Below are 23092 nucleotides of genomic sequence, written 5' to 3' on the forward strand. Positions count from 1 at the left end.
GCCCTGCTGCAGAAAATAGAAAATATTTTCTACAGCGTGTTTTTGGCACATGCCAAATTCAGAATTACCACCCAGGCCATGTGGTAGACAGCCAGTAATGCTATTGGCATGCGCTGGATGCCCTTACACGCCTTTGTAGAAGGGCCCCTAACTTTTTTTCTTTTATTTAAGTAAATTTTTTAATGTGTTCTTCATTGTACTTTTATTTAAGTATTAAAACATACATTTATTTTTACTTTTACTTAAGTACTTTGATCTAATACTTTGAACTACACTGACAGAAGGGAGCAGCACCAGCACCAGCCCCCTAATTCTATAACAGTCACCTAACTTTAAGGGCCTTTTGCATATATACTGGTCAATATTCAAAATAATTTAACTGTTCTCAATTCTACTAAAACCATAACATGTTGGCTCTCTGGTCCTTTTAACTTAGTTCCAGTTTGTTTTCTCAACAATCCTTTTCCCACTGTCGATTCTTTTCAATATCTTGGTGTCATTCTTGATTCTAAACTCTCGTTTGATGGTCACGTCTCTCTTGTTCTTCAAAGTGCTTTTCTTTCTGTCCACCATGAAATGAGATTGAAGGGGGGCAGACTCAAGAAAAATGTCAGGAAGTATTTTTTCATGGGGAGAGTAGTGGATGCTTGGAATGCCCTCCCGCGGGAGGTGGTGGAAATGAAAACGGTAACAGAATTCAAACACGCGTGGGATAAACATAAAGGAATCCTGTTCAGAAGGAATGGATCCTAAGGAGCTTAGCCGTGATTGGGTGGCAGAGCCGGTGGTTGGGAGGCGGGGATAGTGCTGGGCAGACTTACACGGTCTGTGCCCTGAAAAGGACAGGTACAAATCAAGGTAAGGTATACACAAAAAGTAGCACATATGAGTTTATCTTGTTGGGCAGACTGGATGGACCATGCAGGTCTTTTTCTGCCATCATTTACTATGTTACTATGTTACTATATTCATGCAGTTTCAAAGTTTTCCAGTTTCTCATTATTACACATACTGAACCACACTTTTGTTATCTGCAATGCAGTTGTTTCTGGGTTGCCAGCCTATCAAATCTGGCAGCTACAAACTCTTCAAAATGCCACTGCACCTTTTCTATGTAAGGCTTGCTTTAATAATTCAATTACACTGGTTCCTGGTGAAACTCTGTATTTGGTTTAAAATACTTTGCATCATCCACAAAGACTCTTTATTCTTGTTCCCCTTCCTAATTGCATCAATGGTTATCCCTTATACTCCCTCCGTTCACTAGATTTTTCTGTTCTTCTCTCTCGTAAACAGGCCCATTATGAATCCACACAACCCGCTGCTTTCTTTTTTAGTCTACCTAAACTCTGGAATGATCTTCCCTCTTTTTTGAGATCTGAACTTTCTCTTTCATGGTTTTAAGTCCCAATTTAAAACCCATTTTTTACATTGGCTTTTGGTATCTCGCACCATGAGACCTAGTGGCGCCTGCTTGAGACACTGTCAGACTGGAGTTAGGAGGGTTTAGTGTGATTGACTGATTGCTGTCTTGACTGATTGACTCTTTCCTATCTAACTTTGGAATTCCTTGTAATTGATTTTTATTTTTTCCTTTGCAAACCACTTTGACTTTGATTAGAAATGGCAGCTTATCAAATGCAGTAATAAGCATAAACATTCACTTGGCACATCTGACATGGAAGAGGAGATGCATAAGCCATTTAAAATAAATAGTCTTCTAAAACCCCCTCTGAGGAGCGGACAAAGTTGCAAACATATCAACACATTACGGACTAGATTCTATATATGGCGCCAAAAAATCAGCACTGAAAAAATATACCTATGCGTATTCTATAAACTATGCCTAAAGTTAGGTGCAGTTTATGGAATTCACCTAGCGCCCATCCATGTGACTATTTTAGACACAAGTATTTACACTAAGTGAAATTTGGTGTAAATGTCGGCAATTAAGTTAGGCACGGAGAGGATGTATTCTGTATCAGCGCACATAGATTTTAGAAATGCTCATGACCTGCCCATGGTCACGCCCCCTTTTTGGTTCTGTACCTTAGAAATTACGCACAGAACTTTACACTTAGCAAGTTCTGAGCATAAATTCTAATTAATGCCAATTAGTACCAATAATGGCCTGTGAAGGTGCAATTATCAGCACTGATTGACTTGTTACGATAATTAAATTGCTAGTGCAAATCAGATTTGCACAAGCAAGTCCAGATGCACTATATAGAATCCTGGGGTATATGTGTAAGAAAGTGCCAGCATTGGGTTTTGGCAGCTCTCTCACTCCATTATCAAACCTAAGCTCCAATGAGCCAGCTAGATCCTGATTGTTATAAAATTATTAATAAAGAGCCTTGAGAAGGCAGGAGTACCTGTTAAACCATCAACCACTACAATAAGGCTGCAGAACATTCGTTCTCAAGTGTGCCCTTATTTCTGTGAACACAAACTTAAAAGGATTGAAGGTTCAGAACCAATCAGTGATAATAAAATGCACATTCCTCTTAGAAAAGAACAACAATGCAGTGTCTGAAAATAATCCAGCAGAGTACAAACTGCTTATTTTAATTCCATCGCCTCAACCAGTGAGTCCCGATTTTCAGAATTACAGCAAATATGCACGAGATGGATTTGCATACAAGGTGTGTCCAATATATGCGAATGTATCTCATGCACATTCATTGCGGTAATCCTAGTGTACCTGCATGTAAATCAGCTTGAGCTACTACTGAAAAAGGTGTGATCAAGATCTAATAAAACATGAAAATCTGACTGGCTTGGTGGGCCTCTAGGAGAGGGTTCAGAAGCCTTGCCGTAGACTATGATGAGGGGTGCCTGACTCTGCCTGGCATCAAACATCTTACCACTCTTTATCATAACCATCAAGCAGATCTCCTCAGTCATCTAACAAGCCGATGGTTCCCAAACCTATTCTAGGAGACCCCCAGCCAGTCAGATTTTCAGGATATCCACAATGAATATGCATGAGAGAAATTTGCATACAAATCTATCTCATGAATATTCATTGCAGATATATAAAGGGGATCACTTTTTAGTAAGATGCCCTCTGTTTAATTACCAAAGCAATTCATATATTCACAATTTATTTTATTTTCACAAAGCTAATCAAATACAGACATGTTCTCCAGTAATGGGAGAGTGTTATTAGGTATTATTTTCTTCTTATGGACAGGTACTAGAATGATTTTTTTTATATATATGAATCATTTTTAATTTTCTATCATAAGTTTTGTCTGATAATGTTTTAAATTCTGAAATGTATTCTTATCAATATAATTTGTATGTTTTTATAGTTCATACCATACCCCTGATGCAGGAGCCCACTAAAACATGGCCGCATCAGTCACTGGTGTCTATGAGGTTTGACATACTGGGATCTGCATGTTTGTTTCTACTTTCTTGGTTTCTCCTGACCTTGACTGTTTGTTGGTTATTCATTGCAGGTATTCTAAAGTCCTGTGGGCCCCCCAGGACTGGCTTTGGAACCACCGATCTAAGCTATTTTGTATCCAGCACATTGCCCATTTGGGCTTCCAGGTTTACTGGAACCAAGGTTGGGATCATGGTGCTATGAGCCTTCATTTATAACTATCTGATGATTTTTCCCCAATTTTTTTTATCTCTTTCATCCCCTTTATTCTCCCCTCTCCCAACATAACAAGTGATTTCCTGGACCCAGAGCTATGAACCTTGGCTCCTGCTGGAACCCTGCAATCACAGGCCGGGAATCCAGCCACTAGGTGTCACCCCTGAGCAATGATGTCAATACTCAGCTGTTGAATTTTTCTGTTTTTTACTGTTGAGAATTTCATCTCCCTGATATGTTTAATAATTTGTAGGAATCCCTCCTAAGGGTACCTTAATTCAATGATAAATCCAGGCTTCCCATGAATGGTCCATTCACAATGAGCATCTACGGGATAACTCTCCAGCAAGATCTCGCCTCGTGATGCATGAATGTCCTCACCACATCCTGAAAGAAAGCAGAAAAAGCCATGATGACTGCACCAAACACTTCAAACACCATGAACACACAACCATGCTCACAAGCCTTGTGCAAACTGTAGATTTTATATGTGAAAATGAAGTGAGAAATGTGACATTCAACACCTAAAGTATAAGAAGCAACCCCTAAAATGTGTCTCTCTTTGTCCCAAAACGTGAGCTAAGAACCCAGAACATGAGTTCCTGGTTCCCAACGTACAACAAAGTCTGGAAAAATACCTCACTCAGACCCCTCAAAAATATGAGACCTGTAGTGTATTCCCAAAACAATGCTAAAACTAAACTGTTGTGTGTTATACTGTGAATGACGTGGAGGGGCATTTTCGATATGATGTCTAAGTCCAACTTTGGACGTTTTGCACAAAATGTCCAAAATTCTAATAGGAAAGAAGGTAATTTTCGAAAAAGAAAAACAAATTGTTTTTTGAAAATACTGTTTCGAACAAGGTTTTGTGCTTTGGATGTTTTGGTTTTTGATCCAATTTCAAAATAAAAAATGAGTACGTGCAAAATGCAGAGATTCATGCCATTGGGATGTAGGAGGAGCCAGCATTTTTAGTAGACTAGTCCCCTAGACATCCCAGGAGAGCAATGGGGGCACCATAGAGGGCACTTCTGTACGCTTCATTAAAATGCTCCCAGGTACACATCTCACTTTTGCTCCCTTATCTTGTCCTCTGAGTTCTCCAAAACCCATTCAAAACCCACTACCTCCCACTGTACACCACTACAGTAGACCTTATGGGTGAAGGGGGCACCTATATGTGGGTACAGTAGGGTTTTGGTGACTTTCAGAGGGGTCCAGAATCGCCCACTCCCTAGTGCACTGCACCAGCTACTACACTACTCCAGGGACCTGCATGCTGCTCTAATAGACCTGACTTTAACATCTGAGGCTGTCAGATAGCCTGGTAAGTCATATCTCTATTCACATTTCTAGGGGGTGGGAGGGGTCAGTGACCACTGAAGGGTATTGGGGGGTCAACCTGATTCCCTCCAGTGGTCATCTGCTCATTTAGGGCACCTTTTTGTGCCTTATTTATTATAAAAACAGGTCCAACTTAGAACATCTTAGTTTTAATCCTGGATGGTTTTGTTTTGTTCCATTATGGCTGAAAAATGTCTAAGTCTTAGGAAGGCCCAAATCCCGCTCTTAACATGTCTCCGATATACCCCCTTGAGATTTGGACGCACTGCAAAAGAACAGCATAGAAAAACATCTGAAAATAGGTTTCAAAAACACTGATTTTGACGTTTTTTGCGAGAATAAAATGCTACTTTATGCCACTTTTTAGACGTTTATCTCTTTCAAAAATAAGCCCCACAGTCTCCTTGCATCCCATTTTCAGAACAATTTTACATCTCATGGACATATATCTTCATCTTATTTTTATGACAAGCAGGTAAACCAAAAAGGTACAACACTGCAATATCTTCAAATAACGTAAATGAAACCTCCAGAACAGCCACACTCAATTTCTTTTTTGAGGGGGGGTGGTATAGTTGCAAAATCAAATCAAAATGTCCCAGAGAGGAATGTGAGCTTATAGCAATTTAGGAGAGGCTGGGAGAAAGGTTTAGTTACTCAGGGAGTTTTGGGCTCATGTAGAGTTTCAGTGTATACTGACACTGTGACTTTATGCAGTGTGGAAATGGAGGGAGAAGGGGGGGGGGTAGCTCAGTGTTATTAATGAGCAATATGCACCTGTAGAGACTCTCTGGCATGAGATGATCTTCTTGTACCTATTGTGTGTGAAGTTATGGCTTGGTCTTACTTGCTGAATAACAATACAGTTCTAAAAAGAAAGCACCACAGCTGAAGAAGTAGTCAAAGAGATAGACACACACATACATTTCTGTTGGAAAAGATTTGGCTGTGTTCTTGTGACTAGGATGTGATGCTTTTCATACACTCTTCTCATCTGAAAAAAAATTCCTAAGTTCAGTAAACGGTGGTTTAAATTTTTGGTGCGGAAGAAATCTTAAAATTAAATGGCCTTTCCAGCAGGTGCAAGCTATGCAGGTCCTTTTCATTCTAATCTGTAAATGGTAAAGCAGCCAGGGTCAGCTCTGGAAAGTAGTAAGTCACATTAAACCATAGCAGAGCCCTGATGCATATCCAACCTGAGAAAGTAAGCATCAAGAGCAAACAGCACATCCCAAATCGCACACTTGTCTACGTTATCATAAACTTCACTGGCCCCATCACATTCAGTCTATCAGATCACTCAGTCACTGGTACAGACGAGTCACCAGTACAGTTCCTGCAGCAGCACAAGCTTCAGTTACCAGTACTTTTCCTGCAGGCTTGGTCTTCCTTGAGTTGAAGCAGAAAGAAAAAGAGTGGAAATGACCAGGATGACAAATAAGAAGTTTATTCACAAACATATAATCTCAAAAAGATATCAGTGCATGCAGTAATCCAATGAAAGCATAGTCTTGGTTTACAAACCATATGCTATATAGATGGACCCTACACGGGCCGTGTTTCAGCAAACCAGCTTTCCTCAGGAGTCCTTTCCACATATAGCATAAAATGCAGTTGAAAAGATTTTATTGCTGCAATGAGACCAATAAACTGCACGGTGCAGTGCCTTGTTCCGACAAATTGTAATGCATAAATATGGCACGATCTGTTCTAAGAAAACCAGAGCTCAGCTTGAAGAACTGGAGGTCATCACGGTACTTACTCATACAGTCGCCTCCGTACCAGCCCCCTCGGCACTCGGCACAGTACCTCCCCTTAATGTAGAAGTCATCGAGCGTTCCACCCCATGAGCCATTGTGGCACGTTTTACAGTTCTCGAAAATGGTACAGCCTGGGATGGATGAGACAGAAGAACAAACATTGTAGCAGATATCTTGCAAGCTCCATCTCTGACCGTCTTCAAATCTAAGCTAAAAGCCTACCTTTTTGATGCTGCTTTTAACTCCTAACCCTTGTTCACTTGTTCAGAACCCTTATTTTATCATCCTCACTTTTAATATTCCCTTATCTATTGTTTGTCCTGTTTGTCTGTCCTAATTAGATTGTAAGCTCTGTTGAGCAGGAACTGTCTCTTCATGTTCAAGTGTACAGCGCTGTGTACGACTAGTAGCGCTATAGAAATGATAAGTAGTAGTAGTAGCCTTTGGCTTCTCCTGCTCAAAAGAGAGAAACAGTACTAAGGGCTTCCTGATTTACTAAAGCTTTTTCCCATTGACACAGGAATAGATCAGGCCTTTACAGACTGCCACAGTTTTTCAAACACTGCTATAGCTGGGCTGCAGCCTGGTCTCCTGTTATTGGAAGAGAATCTCACAGAACTTGCACTGATAGACGTGGAGGGGTATAATCGAACGCGAACGCCCATCTCCATGGGCGTCTATCTCCAAGAACGGGTACATGAAGGGGCGGGGCAAACCGTATTTTGGGAAAAAATGGGTATCCATCTTTTTTCCGATAATACAGTTTGTGCCAGCCAAATGCATCAGATTTGTGCGGATTTGAGCTGGGTGGTTTCATTTTTCAGCGATAATGGAAACCGAAGGCACCCAGCTCAAAAACGAACAAATCCAAGGCATTGGGTCATGGGAGGGGCCAGGATTCGTAGTGCACTGGTCCCCCTCACATGCCAGGACACCAACCGGGCACCCTAGGGGGCACTTGTAACAATTAAAAAAAAACAGTTAACTACCTCTGAAGTCCATAGCTCCCTTCCCTTGGATGCTGAGCCCCCCAAACCCCCCCCAAAAAAAAAACCCCACTGCCCACAGCTCTACACCACTACCATAGCACTTATGGCTGAAGGGGGGCACCTAGATGTGGGTACAGTGGGTTTTGGGGGTGGTTTGGAGGGCTCCCATTTACCACCACAAGTGTAACAGGTAGGGGGGGATGGGCCTGGGTCCACCTGGCTGAAGTCCACTGCACCCACTAACAACTACTCCAGGGACCTGCATAATGTTGTGATGGAGCTGGGTATGATATTTGAGGCTGGCATACAGGCTGGAAAAAAAAAAGTTTTTAATGTTTTTTTTGGGTGGGAGGGGGTTAGTGACCACTGGGGGAGTCAGGGGTGGTCATCCCCGATTCCCTCCGGTGGTCATCTGGTCATTTAGGGCACTTTTTTGGGACTTGTTTGTGAAAACAAAAGTCCAAAAAAAGTGACCCAAATTTGCTCTAAAAATGCCTTTCTTTTTTCAATTATCAGCCGAGGACGCCCATCTCTCCTTGGCCGATAAACACGCTCTGGTCCCGCCTTCACCACACCTCCGACACGCCCCTGTCAACTTTGCCCGTTTCCATGACAGATTGCAGTTGAAGACATCCAAAATCGGCTTTCGATTATACCGATTTGGGCGCCCTCGAGAGAAAGACGCCCATCTCCCGATTTGGGTCGAAATATGGGCATCTTTCTCTTTCGAAAATAAGGCGGTTAGGGAGTCATTTTAGAAAGGCATTTCCATGGGAAATACAACATTTTACAAGCAGCCGTGATTTAAAGGTATGTGCTTACACATGTAAGCAAGCTTAAAGGAGAAAGGTTCCTCACAGGTGTAGACCACACAGCAAGCACACAAGTAAGGAACAAACAAGTCTAAGGAAATAAGCCCTTAAAGTCCATTGCATTTGCTCAAAATACATCAAAGGGTTTAGAGAGCGTCTCTTTTGGGTAACTCCAAACCAGTGGTTTTTTATGCATTTATGGTTTCTCTTATACTATTTTGAGCAAATGCAATGGACTTTAAGGACTGATTTCCTTATACTTACGAACACATATACGTTTATCCATCTCGGGTAAAGGCATTACCGGGAGTGAAGTTGAGGCAGGGTTTGGACTTACATGTGAATTAATGAAATATGCATGCATACTTGCAAAATCAAATGGGAAACTTGTGCATGCAAAGAGCAGATACAAATGTGTATGTACTTTCCATGGGGTCATTTTCAAAAGAAAAGGAGGCATATCCTTTCCCTTTGAAAAAGGTGTAACTTGTGCTCATACCTGTAGCACATTAGGCAGCCTGTTTTAAAATGATCCTCCCTGCATACAATAGACGTATTAAATTATGACTTAAAGTCTACTGCAGTGACGTGGTGTGGTATAATTTCCATACCAAAAACAGTCTCTCAGGTTCCAGTCTGACCTCATTCCTTTTTCCACTTGATAAACCGCCTTGTTGTAGATACAATCAAAGCGGTTTACATATACTACTTTTGCAGGTACTTTATTCATATCTGAAAGCCTCTGCTTTTCTATACCCCAGCACATGTCCCATTTTCAAAGTCAGACAAAGGTCCTACAGCAGCCTCCAGTGACACAGAGCTGATGTACTGAAGCGTTGATTATGTGCCGTTAACGTGCGCCAATGGCTCATGTTAAATGACATGCAAATCAGTTTCAAGGTGAATTCCAGCCGTTAGATTTAGATCGTTAATGCTGATGTTATCTCAAAGAGCTTAATTCTGCCTCCTCAAGGTGTAGTTATGTTTCTGGTGATGTGTCTATGTAAATGTTTGCATGTATTAATGTATGTTATTGTACTTTGTGCTATGAGTTGAAGAGTTTATTAGCATAATTACACAACTCATTACCGACGGTGCCCCGGTTTGCCTTGATGATCAAATTAATTTAAAAATGCATGTTAAAAAATGTGCTAATGTGCATAATTTATTTGTTTGTTTGTTTATGGCATTTCTATCCCACATCAGCCCAAGTGGAACTCAGGTTTAATGTGGCTTATAATATAAATATAAAAGAAAAGAAATAAAATAGAGTTACATTTAAAGAATACATTATAAAAATATTTATTTGTTGCATTTGTACCCCACATTTTCCCACCTATTTGCAGGCTCAATGTGGCTATTATAAATAAATATTATATAAGAAGTGATGGGGCAAATTCAGTGGGACGTTAGGAAGAAGTGAAATATAAGGAACTAAATAACATTCAGCCTCCCAACCACCAGCCCCGCCTCTCAACCACCGGCTCTGGCACAGACCGTACAAGTCTATCCAGCACTATCCCCACCTCCCAACCACCAGCCCCGCCTCCCGATCTTGACTAAGCTCCTGAGGATCCATTCCTTCGGCACAGGATTCCTTTATGCTTATCCCACGCATGTTTGAATTCCGTTACCGTTTTCATTTCCACCACCTCCCGCGGGAGGGCATTCCAAGCATCCACTACTCTCTCCGTGAAAAAATACTTCCTGACATTTTTCTTGAGTCTGCTCCCCTTCAACCTCATTTCATGCCCTCTCGTTCTACCATCTTCCCATCTCCGGAAAAGGTTCATTTGCGGATTAATACCTTTCAAATATTTGAACGTCTGTATCATATCACCCCTGTTTCTCCTTTCCTCCAGAGTATACATGTTTAGTTCAGCAAGTCTCTCCTCATACGTCTTGTAACGCAAATCCCATACCATTCTCGTAGCTTTTCTTTGCAACGCTTCAATTCTTTTTACATCCTTAACAAGATACGGCCTCCAAAACTGAACACAATACTCCAGGTGGGGCCTCACCAATGACTTATATAGGGGCATCAACACCCCCTTTCTTCTGCTGGTCACACCTCTCTCTATACAGCCTAACAACCTTCTAGCTACGGTCACCGCCTTGTCACACTGTTTCGTCGCCTTCAAATCCTCAGATACTATCACCTCAAGATCCCTCTCTCCGCCCGTACCTATCAGACTATCCCCGCCTAACACATACCTCTCCTGTGGATTTCTATTCCCTAAGTGCATCACTTTGCATTTCTTCGCATTGAATTTTAATTGCCAAACCTTAGACCATTCTTCTAGCTTCCTCAGATCCTTTTTCATGTTTTCCACTCCCTCCCGGGTGTCCACTCTGTTACAGATCTTAGTATCATCCGCAAATAGGCAAACTTTACCTTCTAACCCTTCGGCAATGTCACGCACAAATATATTGAACAGAATCGGCCCCAGCATCGATCCCTGAGGCACTCCACTACTCACCTTTCCCTCCTCCGAGCGAATTCCATTCACCACCACCCTCTGGCATCTGTCCGTCAACCAGTTCCTCATCCAGTTCACCACTTTGGGTCCTATCTTCAGCCCATCCAGTTTATTTAAGAGCCTCCTGTGGGGAACCGTGTCAAAAGATTTGCTGAAATCTAAGTAGATTACGTCCATAGCTCGTCCCTGATTCAATTCTCCTGTCACCCAATCAAAGAACTCAATGAGATTTGTTTGGCACGATTTCCCTTTCGTAAAACCATGTTGTCTCGGATCTTGCAACTTATTGGCTTCCAGGAAATTCACTATCCTTTCCTTCAGCATCGCTTCCATTACTTTTCCAATAACCGAATTGAGGCTTACCGGCCTGTAGTTTCCAGCTTCTTCCCTATCACCACTTTTGTGAAGAGGGACCACCTCTGCCGTTCTCCAATCCCTCGGATCCTTTCCTGTCTGCAAGGATATATTAAACAAATCTTTAAGAGGACCCGCCAAAACCTCTCTGAGCTCCCTCAATATCCTGGGGTGGATCCCGTCCGGTCCCATGGCTTTGTCCACCTTTAGCTTTTCAAGTTGTTGATACACACTTTGTTCCGTGAACGGTGCTCTATCCACTTCATTCTCAATTGTACTATTTCCAGTCCATCGCCGTCCTTCTCCAGGATTTTCTTCTGTGAAAACAGAACAAAAGTATCTATTTAGCAAATTTGCTTTCTCTTCATCATTTTCCACATAGCGGTTCGCAGTATCTTTTAGTCTCACAATTCCCTTTTTAGTCATTCTCCTTTCACTAATATACCTGAAGAAATTTTTGTCACCCCTCCTTACATTTCTAGCCATTTGTTCTTCCGCTTGCGCTTTTGCCAGTCGTATCTCTCTCTTGGCTTCTTTCAGTTTCATCCGGTATTCCTCCATGTGTTCCTTTTCTTGAGTTTTTCTGTATTTCTGGAATGCCAACTCTTTAGCATTTATTTTCTCAACCACTTGCTTAGAGAACCATATCGGTTTCCTTTTTCTCTTGCTTTTATTTACTTTCCTTACATAAAGGTTCGTGGCCCTATTTATAGCTTCTTTCAGCCTGGACCACTGTCCTTCCACTTCTCATACTTCCTCCCAGTCCATCATCTCCTTCCTCAGGTATTCCCCCATTTTACTAAAGTCAGCACGCTTGAAATCCAGGACTTTGAGTTTTGAGTGGCCGCTCTTCACTTTAGCTGATATATCAAACCAAACCGTTTGATGGTCACTGCTGCTCAGGTGGGCACCCAAACGTTCCATGCTATGAAACCCAGGGCAAGCAGTGGCTCCCCCATGCCTATCTCAATAGCAGACTATGGTCTTTTCCTCCAAGAACTTGTCCAAAACCTTTTTAAACCCAGATGCATTAACCATATCCTCCAGCAGCGAGTTCCAGAGCTTAACTATTCTTTGCTTGAAAAAATATTTCTTCCTACAAGTTTTAAAAGAATTTCCATGTAATTTCATTGAGTGTCCCCTGGTCTTTGTACTTTTTGAATGAGTGAAAAATCGATTCACCTCCACCCGGGCCACACCGCTCAGGATTTTGTAGACCTCAATCATATCCATCCCCCTCAGCCATCTCATTTCCAAGCTGTCCCTAACCTCTTTAGCTTTCTCTCATATGAGAGGAGTTCCATACTCTTTATCATTTTGGCTGCTCTTCTTTGAACCTTTCTAATTCCACTATATCTTTTGGAGATACGGTGCCCAGAACTGAAGGCAATACTCAAGGTGAGGTCACACCATGCAGATATTTACAAAATATCACTTAGGTGGAATTTTGGAATTTATGTGCACACATGTGCATATATGCCATTATTTGAATCATTTCTGCGCACAATAGATGCATAAACATTAGCGCCCATTTTATAGAATTATCCCCAGATGCCCCCATAAGAGTAGGCCCTGAGCATTCTCATCTTGTGGTTAATATCACCTGTATATCTTCATCTACTCTGCTATATTCTTAAAGACTAGAAATGCTTCCTAAGCAAAACTCCCAATTCCAGTCAGCCCAACAGGGACGGTATTTCAGGTGGGAAGAACAAGAGCCAGGTTTCTCTTCTGCGCACACTACACCTGCTCTTGAAAGCGTGGGACAGCTCCGTCTTACACTATTTAGGTTCTCTTGGGTTTCTTACGTGTTGTTGTTAGTTCAGTGATGTTACCTGGATGGATTAAGCAGGAATCACACTCATTCTCTTCATTTCTGCAGCAGGGAATGGTGTACCCAACTTTCTGTTTTCCCCCTGGACAGATGCATTGAATCTGATCATATTCACAGCATTCACGACACATAATGTTCCACTCGGCACCAGGACAGTTCTCATTGATGACGGTGTACTCTGAAACAAGAACAAAGAAAGATGGATGGGGGTGCATAAACGAAGGGAGAGAGGGGGGCAAGGATCAGGGCCTGTTGGCTTTTGGTCCTAACTGGTGTTCTTTGAGTACAGGATGGTTCTTGCAAATGCGCACCTCATACAGTTTATTTGAAATGTTCAGTTCATGCAGTTCAAATATGTTATTCTGTAAACCCATAATAATCACTTCACATGGTGTATTTGTCTATGGTAAACACAAGAATGAAAATCCCTGCTATGAGAGCCCAATACGTAATAACAGATGTCAGCAGCTGAGGAGCATTTCTCCGAGCCACTCTGCCTAGTTACCTCTGGCCTACACAACTCCATCCAAAAATGTCTTCAACATCTCTACTGCTCAAGCAGCAACCAGACAAGTTGAGAACATGAGCACAATTATTCAACCTACAGAGTAGCTGAGAACCAGAAGCATCCAAAAATGGACCAAACCAGTGCCCCAGAGGGAATGACACACGGCCTTCTATGATAGCACTTGTGTTCACTGATCCCAGGTTGAAGTTTGCAGACAAGGACTTAGCTATACAAGCATCTGTCAGTCTTGCTAAAATGTGGTTCCTAATGCAAGAAAGGGCTTCGTTTTTAATTTGTCTGCCAAGGAAAATGATATGTAAGGTAGAAACACGTAGCAGGGAATGTGGTTTAGTAGAGTCCTAAAGGTGCCCATGTTACCTAGGATACACGTATATCAAGTGAACTAGAAAGCAGGAATCTCAGAGATGTAGAGCCTGTGCAAGATAAACATTCAGCCTCATGCCCCTCATCAAGAAACTTTCAGACCCCGAGATTTGATAATTAAACTCATCAATCATGATCACCCCAACCCCAGCCCTATAAAAATGCACCACTGAACATCTTGCTATATACTTTTTTTTAGCTGCACATAACTGGATGCCCGCATTTATGTGCTCACTACCACTGTTCTCTCTAAGCTGAGTGGGAGTCCTCCACCTATGCTCCTGCCAGTAGGGGGTGCTGTTTTACTATTATGTTTTCAATAGCGCTGTGGCAGCCGACCAAGGTTCGCCACTGTATAATAATAAAAGCTACAAGGGGGAGGAGAGAGTTCAGTGGGGGTAGAGTAAGCAAGAGTGAAAAGATAAATTTTCTAGGCAGATTTAAATGCACAGTAGGAAGATTTTAAGCGTAGTACAGAAGGTAGTACGTTCCAGAACCTTGGGCCAATATAGCTAATTGCAGAGGTTTGGGTTGACTCTAGTCAAATAACAGAAGGAGGATATAATTGTAATAATTCAGTGTTGTTATATGTTTGTGAGTGCACGGGTGGGGGGGGGGGGTTGTAGGGTATCAAGAAATGGAAAGATAGTCTGGAACCATAGAGAGGCGTGATTTAAACACCAATACACAAATCTTAAACTGGATCTGCGCCAACAGAGGCAACCAGTATTCTTGAGAAAACAAGGGGTGATATGATCGAAAGGTTTAGCACAATAAAGAAGATGACCTGCTGTAGATTGCACTAGTTGAAGTCTCTTTGGGGACTGAAGTGGAAGTCTGATATAGAGTGAGTTGCAGTAGTCTAGATGTATGATTACTATGGACAGTAAAAGAGAACAAATTGCTGCCAGGGCCCACCCACTTAGGATTCAGGCCCACCCAACAGTAGCACATGTTTAGCAGTAGCTGGTGGGGATCCCAAGCTCTGCCAGCTGAAGACGTCCCCCTGATGGTAATAAAAACGCTACTCTCCATGATACCGGCATCTGCACATGCTCAGTTTTCAGCGCATGCCTGCTGCAGACTGCCAAGGAGGAAAGAAGCTGAGATATTTTTTGGGTGGGGGAGAACACTTGGTGCCCACCCACTTCTTGCCTAGGCCCACCCAAAATCTGTTGTCTGGCTACACCCCTGGTCCCCATATAGTATAATGTTCAAATATATGTTTTTATAATATTATTATTGGAGGCATGATAATACATATATGTAGATAGATATAGATATTATATACTAGAAAAATAGATATAGTTATTATACATTATAGATATAGATAGATAGATAGATAGATAGATAGATAGATAGATAGATAGATAGAGGGAGTGATTTAATAAAGGATTTTCCACATAAAAAACCTATTTAATATATGGAAAAACTGTATCACTGCAGACACATGTAAAAATATACACAGTGAGAAAGTCGTTTGGCAGTATGGAGGTGGCGTTGTGATGTATATAGATATTTTCTACTCTTCACGGGTACTGCACATGTAGCTGGTGTAAACGTGCATGTGAGGTAGTTCTGGGAGTCTATTAGACAAAGGCTTTCAGGAACCTCTGCTGCCTTTATACAATAGGTATCTTTTTGGACTTTTATAGCACAGACGCCCCATGAAGGCAAATTTCAAAAGCCATTTCCCCAGATAAATGACCTCGTACCCAGGCAGTAAGTCTGGAAACTCCCCCCAACCCCCCCTCCCCCCCCCCCACCCCCACCCCCACCCCCACCCCCGTGGGTAGAAGCATGTGGTTGGCAGGAGGTTACCCACAGGAATCAGGGCTGTAATGAGGAGCCCCTAACACACATAACTGTGTTTCAGGTGGGGGCTGCCCCAGGTAGCAATTAAGGTATTGACCTTCAGAGGCAGCAGCACATAACAGCCTCACTCACTCCACTCTAAATACAGTCCACAGTCCATATTTTGTTCTGAGCAAATAATAAAACAGCAGACAACATAAGAAAAAATTCAAAGAATAAAAAATCACCTAAATCCACAATTCCACTTTTCATAACTCTTCATCACTGAGGGGTCCTTTTACAAAGGCACGCTGAAAAATGGCTTGCGGTAGTGTAGGAGCGGGTTTTGGGCGTGTGCCGATCCATAATTTTTAGCGCGTGTCACGCCGGTGAGGAAAAGTGAGCCCTTGGGCCACTGCCGAGGAGCGGCAGTGGCAGGCAAATCACTCAAACAGGAGGCAAGGCAGACCACAGACAGACGGGCACAGGCCGGACTGGAGCAGCTGGACTGGAACAGAAGCACTAAGCAGCAGCAGGAAAATAGTCCATGAATCGAGCAGAGTCTTACCAGCAGGCAGCAAAGCAGCAGGGAAACCAGGAACCACACAGAGTCTGTAGGCTGGTGGCAATCAATAGTAAACCAGGAATCAAGCAGGGTCTTGGGCAGGCAGCAATCAGTAGAATAAACCAGGAAACAAGCAGAGTCTTGGGCAGGCAGCAGACAGTAGAATTAACAAGGAAACCAGCAGGGTCAAATGCAGGCAAAGCAAGCTTTCAGGACAGGAACCGCAACAGACCAACAAGGACAAGAACACAACTGAAGACCTCTGCTGCCAAGGCAAAGCCTGAAAGTTCCTAGGTGCTTAATAAAGGCAACATACAAAGGAGTTCACCAGGTAAGGGTGCTGCTAAGTTCCAAAAATCCCAAGACAGTCTGGAAGGCTGGAAGATCCGGACTGGACCGGCATGACTTCTGGAACATGGGAAACAGCAAACAGACAGTCCATCACAGCCACCAGGTCTGACCACCAGGTGGCGAGATGAGCGAGAGCATGAAACAGGGGCACCACCGGGACAGCGCGCCTGTAAAAAAAGGCCTTTTTAAAATTTCTGCCAAAAATGGACATGCAGCAAAATGAAAATTGCTGTGCGTCCATTTTGGGTCTGAAACTTTACCGTCAGCCTTTCACCTAGTGGTAAAGAATCACATGGTAACCGGGCGGTAATTACCTACATGAGCCAAATGCCACTTTATTTATTTATTTATTTATTGCATTTCATTTTAAAAGTCTGTTGGAAGCAGGATACTGGACTAGATGGACCATTGATCTGATACAGTATGGCTATTCTTATGATCTAACTTCATTGAGTGTCCCCTAGTCTTTGTAAGAACATAAGAACATAAGCATAGTGTAAGGAGGAGGTAGAAGGAAGGCAGAGAAGAGCTGATAGGGACAATAAGCGGGGAAAGGAGAAAAACCCTCAGAGGGGAAAAGGGAGGAGGAGATTGATGAAAAGGAAAGAGAACTACAGAGCCCAGCAACACTTGCAAGGAAGGAGGGAACAAGAGAAACAGTACCACAAATCCCAGCAGGTAGTAGAATCAGGGGGTGATTGGGAGATGGAGGATAATCAGGGGGAGGAGCAGCACCTGGGAGAGCGGGTGGGGGAAGACTCCATGGAGTGGGAGGAGATGGAACTAGGAGAAGGAAGTGAAAGGAAAGAGGTGGGTGAGGAGCAAATGGAGTTCTTTTGCTCAGGACAAAGGGCGGTGGAAAAGGAAGAGACTGCAGAGAGAGAGAAGCCAGAGATTTGAGGCCGCTAAGGGACCATGCCTAGATGCGGTCTGGCTTCATGGACCAGTGGGAATTAATTACCTGAAGGAGGTCAGTCTGAACATTTGTGGGAGGTTGTCAGAGTGTTGGTGTCTGGCAAATGAGGGTGGTGAAAATGCCTCTAACTCCTAGGCAGTAGCAGAGAGGAGCGGAGGAATAGACTGAACCACAGGTTTTCCCAAGTCTTTAGCTAATTCTAAGACTGAACTGTTGTTTGTTTGGTGTGTTTGAAAAGTGAAGCAAAGTGCACGAAGACCAGCAGCTGTGGTACAGTGAACATACTGTTTTTCCCACTGGTACCGTGGTGTAAGAAAGTACTCTGCAGGATAAATTTGGTACTGTGAATAATTACTTTTTTGCAAGTGAACAGAAGCAGTGCCTCTTAGTAGGTGGATTAGCCCCAATTGTGTGGGTGAAGACAGACAGCACAGAGAGGTGCAGGTCAAGAGCGGACAGCACGGAGAGGTGCTTGCTGACAATAGCCATACTGGGTCAGACCAATGGTTCATCTAACCCCTGCTTCCAAAAGTGGTCAATCCAGGTCACAAGAAACTGGTAGAAACCCAAATAGTAGCAAATTCCATGCTACCAATCCCAGGGCAAGCAGTGGCTTCCCCTATGTCTATCTCTAAAGCAGGCTATGGACCTTTCCTCCAGGAACTTGTCCAAACCTTTTTAGCCTATCCGGGTTTTAAAAAATGTTGAGACAAGTTCCTGGAGAACAAATCCATAGTATTCTATTGAGATAGACATGGGGGAAGCCACTGCTTGCCCTGGGATTGGTAGCATGGAATTTGCTACTATTTGGGTTTCTGCCAGGTACTTGTGATCTGGATTGGCCACTGTTGGAAACAAGATAATGGGCTAGATGGACCATTGGTCTGACCCAGTACAGCTATTCTTAAGTTCTCCCATTCTTTACCACAGCAAAGTGCAAGAAATCCTCTCATCAGCTGAACTAAGTTTTAATGTAAGAGAGACTGGGACATTGCTCCAGTTCCTTTGAATTCATGCCACTGTCACTAGCTACTCTCTTAAATTCTTTCACATCAGTGTGGAGAGAACGCCTTCTCTCCAACTGAAAGAAAGGGTTCTCCCTTTTCCCTCCTGAGGAAAACAGGAATCTCCACCCCCCACCTCCACCCACACTGCCCCTCTCCCTCAGGACAGATGTGAGGAAGAAATGTCTATATAGATAACAGAGAGAGAGAGAGAGAAACATAAAAAGTATTCCAATGACAATCTCCAGGGAGAGGGAGGAAAGAAATGACAAGGAGAAACAGAGAGAAGTGTATGAGTAACCACAAGGTGACAAGGCCTCTCTCCTCCTGGTCAGTGGCATCAAAGGATCACTGAACCCACACTGCTTTTTTAATCTTGTCCCTTTAGGGGATGCCAACCCCTCTGTTCACCTTTCCCTACCCTTTTTGAACCCTTTTATGCCTGAAAGAGTCTAGTTTTCACACATAGACTGTTAAATAGGACCCCAGGGTTTCCCCCACACAATAAGATACTGGCAATTGTATGTTTCCAGGGTGATGAAATTATCACGTGCCTTATGCCTTTGTTGCTTAATTCCTAATTCCTGGAAATGTGCATTCCTGGGGGTCTTTCATTGCTATTGTGAAATGGTGAAAGTAAAATAAACAATGAATGAAAACCTCCTGCTCAATGCCCTAAATTTAGTAAGCAGAGTTAGTGGCCCTTCAAGTTGCAGTGCCTCTAATGTTATGCAGAGATGGAATGAAAGTCTCTTCTCAAAACTGAGACCTTCAGACCAAGACTCTATGGGGAGATATGATCTATAAAATAATGAGTGGAGTTGAACAGGTAGATGTGAAGCATCTGTTTAAACTTTCCAAAAATACTAGGACTAGGAGGCATGCGATGAAGCTACGATGTAGTAAATTTAAAACGAATCTGAGAAACCTTTTCTTCACTCAACGTGTAATTAAACTCTGGAATTTGTTGCCAGAGAATGTGGTAAAGGTGGTTAGCTTAGCGGAGTTTAAAAAAGGTTTGGACGGCTTCCTAAAGGAAAAGTCCATAGACCATTATTAAATGGACTTGGGGAAAATCTACTGTTTCTGGGATAAGCAGTATAAAATGTTTTATACTTTTTTTGGATCTTGCCAGGTCTTTGTGACCTGGATTGGCCACTGTTGGAAACAGGATGCTGGGCTTGATGCACCTTTGGTCTTTCCCAGTATGGCAATACTTATATACTTATGTAATGTTGTTGCTTAGGAATCATTTGTAAACAGACCCTTTGATTTTTTTTTTCTGATTCAGAAAGTGGGCTGCAAAGCATCACAATTTCTCCAGTATGGAGATGGGACAAGAGAGAGTAGGGAAGATCAGAAGCTGATAAAATCATGTGAGGTGTGGGAACAGTTATTTACCCTCAGATACAACTAACTTAAGAAAATGCTTTTTTAGATAAATGGTGATCAATAGAAATAGAATAAAATAAAACACACAGAATGTAAGGAAAGTAAATAAAAGCAAGAGAAAAAGGAAACCGCTATGGTTCTCCAAGCAAGTGGCTGAGAAAATAAAGGCTAAAGAGTTCACATTCCAGAAATACAAAAAAACTCAAGACGAGGAACACGGGGAGGAATACCGGAGGAAACTGAAAGAAGCCAAGAGAGAGGTACGTCTGGCGAAAGCGGAAGAACAAATGGCTAGAAAGGTAAGGAGGGGTGACAAAAATTTCTTCAGGTATACATAGCAAACCGCTATGTAGATAATGATGAAAAAAAAGGCAAATTTGCTAAATAGATACTTTTGTTCTGTTTTTACTGATGAAAATCCGGGAGAAGGACCACAATGGACTGGCAAAAGTTCATTTGAGAATGGAGTGGATAGCACCGTTCACGGAAGAGAGTGTGTATCAACAACTAGAAAAACTAAAGGTGGACAAAGCCATGGGACTGGATGGGATCCACCCCAGGATATTGAGGGAGCTCAGAGAGGTTCTGGCGGGTCCTCTTAAAGATTTGTTTAATAAATCCTTAGAAATGGGAGAGGTTCCGAGGGATTGGAGAATGGTGGAGGTGGTCCCTCTTCACAAAAGTGGTGATAGGGAAGAAGCTGGAAACTACAGGCCGGTAAGCCTCACTTGGATTATTGGAAAAGTAATGGAAGCGATGCTGAAGGAAAGGATAGTGGATTTCCTGGAAGAAAATGAGTTGCAAGATCCGAGACAACATGGTTTTACCAAAGGGAAATCGTGCCAAATGAATCTCATTGAATTCTTTGATTGGGTGACCAGAGAATTGAACCATGGACGTGCTATAGACGTAATCCACTTAGATTTCAGCAAGGCTTTTGACACGGTTTCCCACAGGAGGCTCTTAAATAAACTGGATGATACTAAGATTTGTAACACAGTGGACACCCCGGAGGGAGTGGAAAACATGAAAAAGGATCTGAAAAAACTAGAAGAATGGTCTAAGGTTTGGCAATTAAAATTCAATGTGAAGAAATGCAAAGTGATGCACTTAGGGAGTAGAAATCCAAGAGAGGCGTATGTGTTAGGCGGTGAGAGTCTGCTAGGTACGGATGGGGAGAGGGATCTTGGGGTGATAGTATCTGAGGATCTGAAGGCGATGAAACAGTGTGACAAGGCTGTGGCCGTAGCTAGAAAGTTACTAGGCTGTATAGAGAGAGGTGTGACCAGCAGAAGAAAAGAGATGTTGATGCCCCTGTACAAGTCGTTGGTGAGGCCCCACCTGGAGTATTGTGTTCAGTTTTGGAGGCCATATCTTGCTAAGGATGTAAAAGAATTGAAGCGGTGCAAAGAAAAGCTACGAGGATGGTATGGGATTTGCGTTACAAGACGTATGAGGAGAGACTTGCGGATCTGAACATGTATACCCTGGAGGAAAGGAGGAACAGGGGTGATATGATACAGACGTTCAAATATTTGAAAGGTATTAATCCGCAAACAAACCTTTTCCGGAGATGGGAAGGCGGTAGAACGAGAGGGCATGAAATGAGATTGAAGGGGGGCAGACTCAAGAAGAATGTCAGGAAGTATTTTTTCACGGAGAGGGTGGTGGATGCTTGGAATGCCCTCCCGCGGGAGGTAGTGGAGATGAAAACGGTAACGGAATTCAAACATGCGTGGGATAAACATAAAGGAATCCTGTGCAGAAGGAAGGGATTTTCAGGAGCTTAGCCTAGAATGGGTGGCAGAGCTGGTGATTGGGAGGCGGGGCTAGTGCTGAGCAGACATACACGGTCTGTGCCAAAGCTGGTGGTGGGAGGCGGGACTAGTGCTGGGCAGACTTATACGGTCTGTGCCGGGGCTGGTGGTTGGGCGGCGGGGATAGTGCTGGGCAGACTTATTCGGTCTGTGCCAGAGCCGGTGGTGGGAGGCAGGGATAGTGCTGGACAGACTTATAGGGTCTGTGCCAGAGCTGGTGGTTGGGAGGTGGGGTTGGTGGTTGGGAGGCGGGGATAGGGCTGGCCGAGATTGGGTGGCAGAGCCGGTGGTGGGAGGCGGAGATAGTGCTGGGCAGACTTATACGGTCTGTGCCCTGAAGAGGACAGGTACAAATCAAAGTAGGGTATACACAAAAAGTAGCACATATGAATTTATCTTCTTGGGCAGAGTGGATGGACTGTGCAGGTCTTTTTCTGCCGTCATCTACTATGTTACTTTGTTACAATGATACCTTTTTTATTGGACTAACTTAATACATTATTTGATTAGCTTTCGAAGGTAGCCCTTCTTCGTCAGAATACTTAGATAAATGGTGGAATTTGTTACCTAAGGACTTGGTCTAGATTAGTAGATTCAGGGCTGATGTTAGGAGGGTGCAAACAAGGAAACTGCCCAGGCCCTCATACTACAGGGGGCCCCAAGTCCACCTGAAGCTGAAGAAGGCACAGCCTGCTAGAGGGCTTTGGGATACCCTGCCAAATTTCTGCCCTGGACCCCAGTTTGCTTAACACCCGCCCTGAATAGGAAAAGTGGTTTGAAAAAAGGTTGGGCCAGATTTCTGGAGAACAAGTTTTGAACGATGTAGGCCTGTCAGCATAGGATTAAAGCATAGGCAAACTAGGCATGTATCTAGGATCCAAAGGCATATGGGGCCCTGTCAGATACACTTTAATATGGACTTGCAGGAAACAGATGATGTCATCAGTCATGGCTGCTTCATTAGCTCACATTGCATAAAAAGTGGCATTATTAGCCACCTGTGTTATCAAGCAGTGTCCTCATGGGCCTAGCCCCCAGAGTCATTTGATGAGTGCCAAGAAGAGATGGCATCATTGTGCATTGGAAACCCGCCAATGTTTTCAGGTCACCCCCTTTCCCCTTTGAAAGTGCAAGAAGCACTAAACAGCCAAATAAGTATTGGTGGTTTTAGAGGT

At 43.1% G+C, this 23092-nt stretch overlaps 1 protein-coding gene and 1 long non-coding RNA gene across 4 annotated transcripts in view; one reads left to right on the forward strand and one right to left on the reverse strand.

Moving 5' to 3' along the window:
* The window catches only part of PAMR1 (peptidase domain containing associated with muscle regeneration 1), an 88260-nt gene that overhangs the window by 59965 nt on the left and 5203 nt on the right, over nucleotides 1–23092 (reverse strand). For all 3 annotated transcript variants that reach the window (XM_030200794.1, XM_030200795.1, XM_030200796.1), the window contains exons 2-4: nucleotides 13188–13364; nucleotides 6720–6848; nucleotides 3883–3997 (exon numbers count right to left, since the gene is read on the reverse strand). In XM_030200794.1, the coding sequence (XP_030056654.1) occupies nucleotides 3883–3997; nucleotides 6720–6848; nucleotides 13188–13364 (421 nt within the window). The remainder of the gene's footprint in view (nucleotides 1–3882; nucleotides 3998–6719; nucleotides 6849–13187; nucleotides 13365–23092) is intronic.
* LOC115468796 lies at nucleotides 1944–16500 on the forward strand. The gene is made up of 3 exons (XR_003941919.1): nucleotides 1944–1953; nucleotides 6108–6113; nucleotides 16417–16500. It is a non-coding gene; the product is annotated as an uncharacterized LOC115468796 (long non-coding RNA).

Source organism: Microcaecilia unicolor, chromosome 4, assembly GCF_901765095.1.
Source record: "Microcaecilia unicolor chromosome 4, aMicUni1.1, whole genome shotgun sequence".
Lineage (NCBI taxonomy): Eukaryota > Metazoa > Chordata > Amphibia > Gymnophiona > Siphonopidae > Microcaecilia > Microcaecilia unicolor.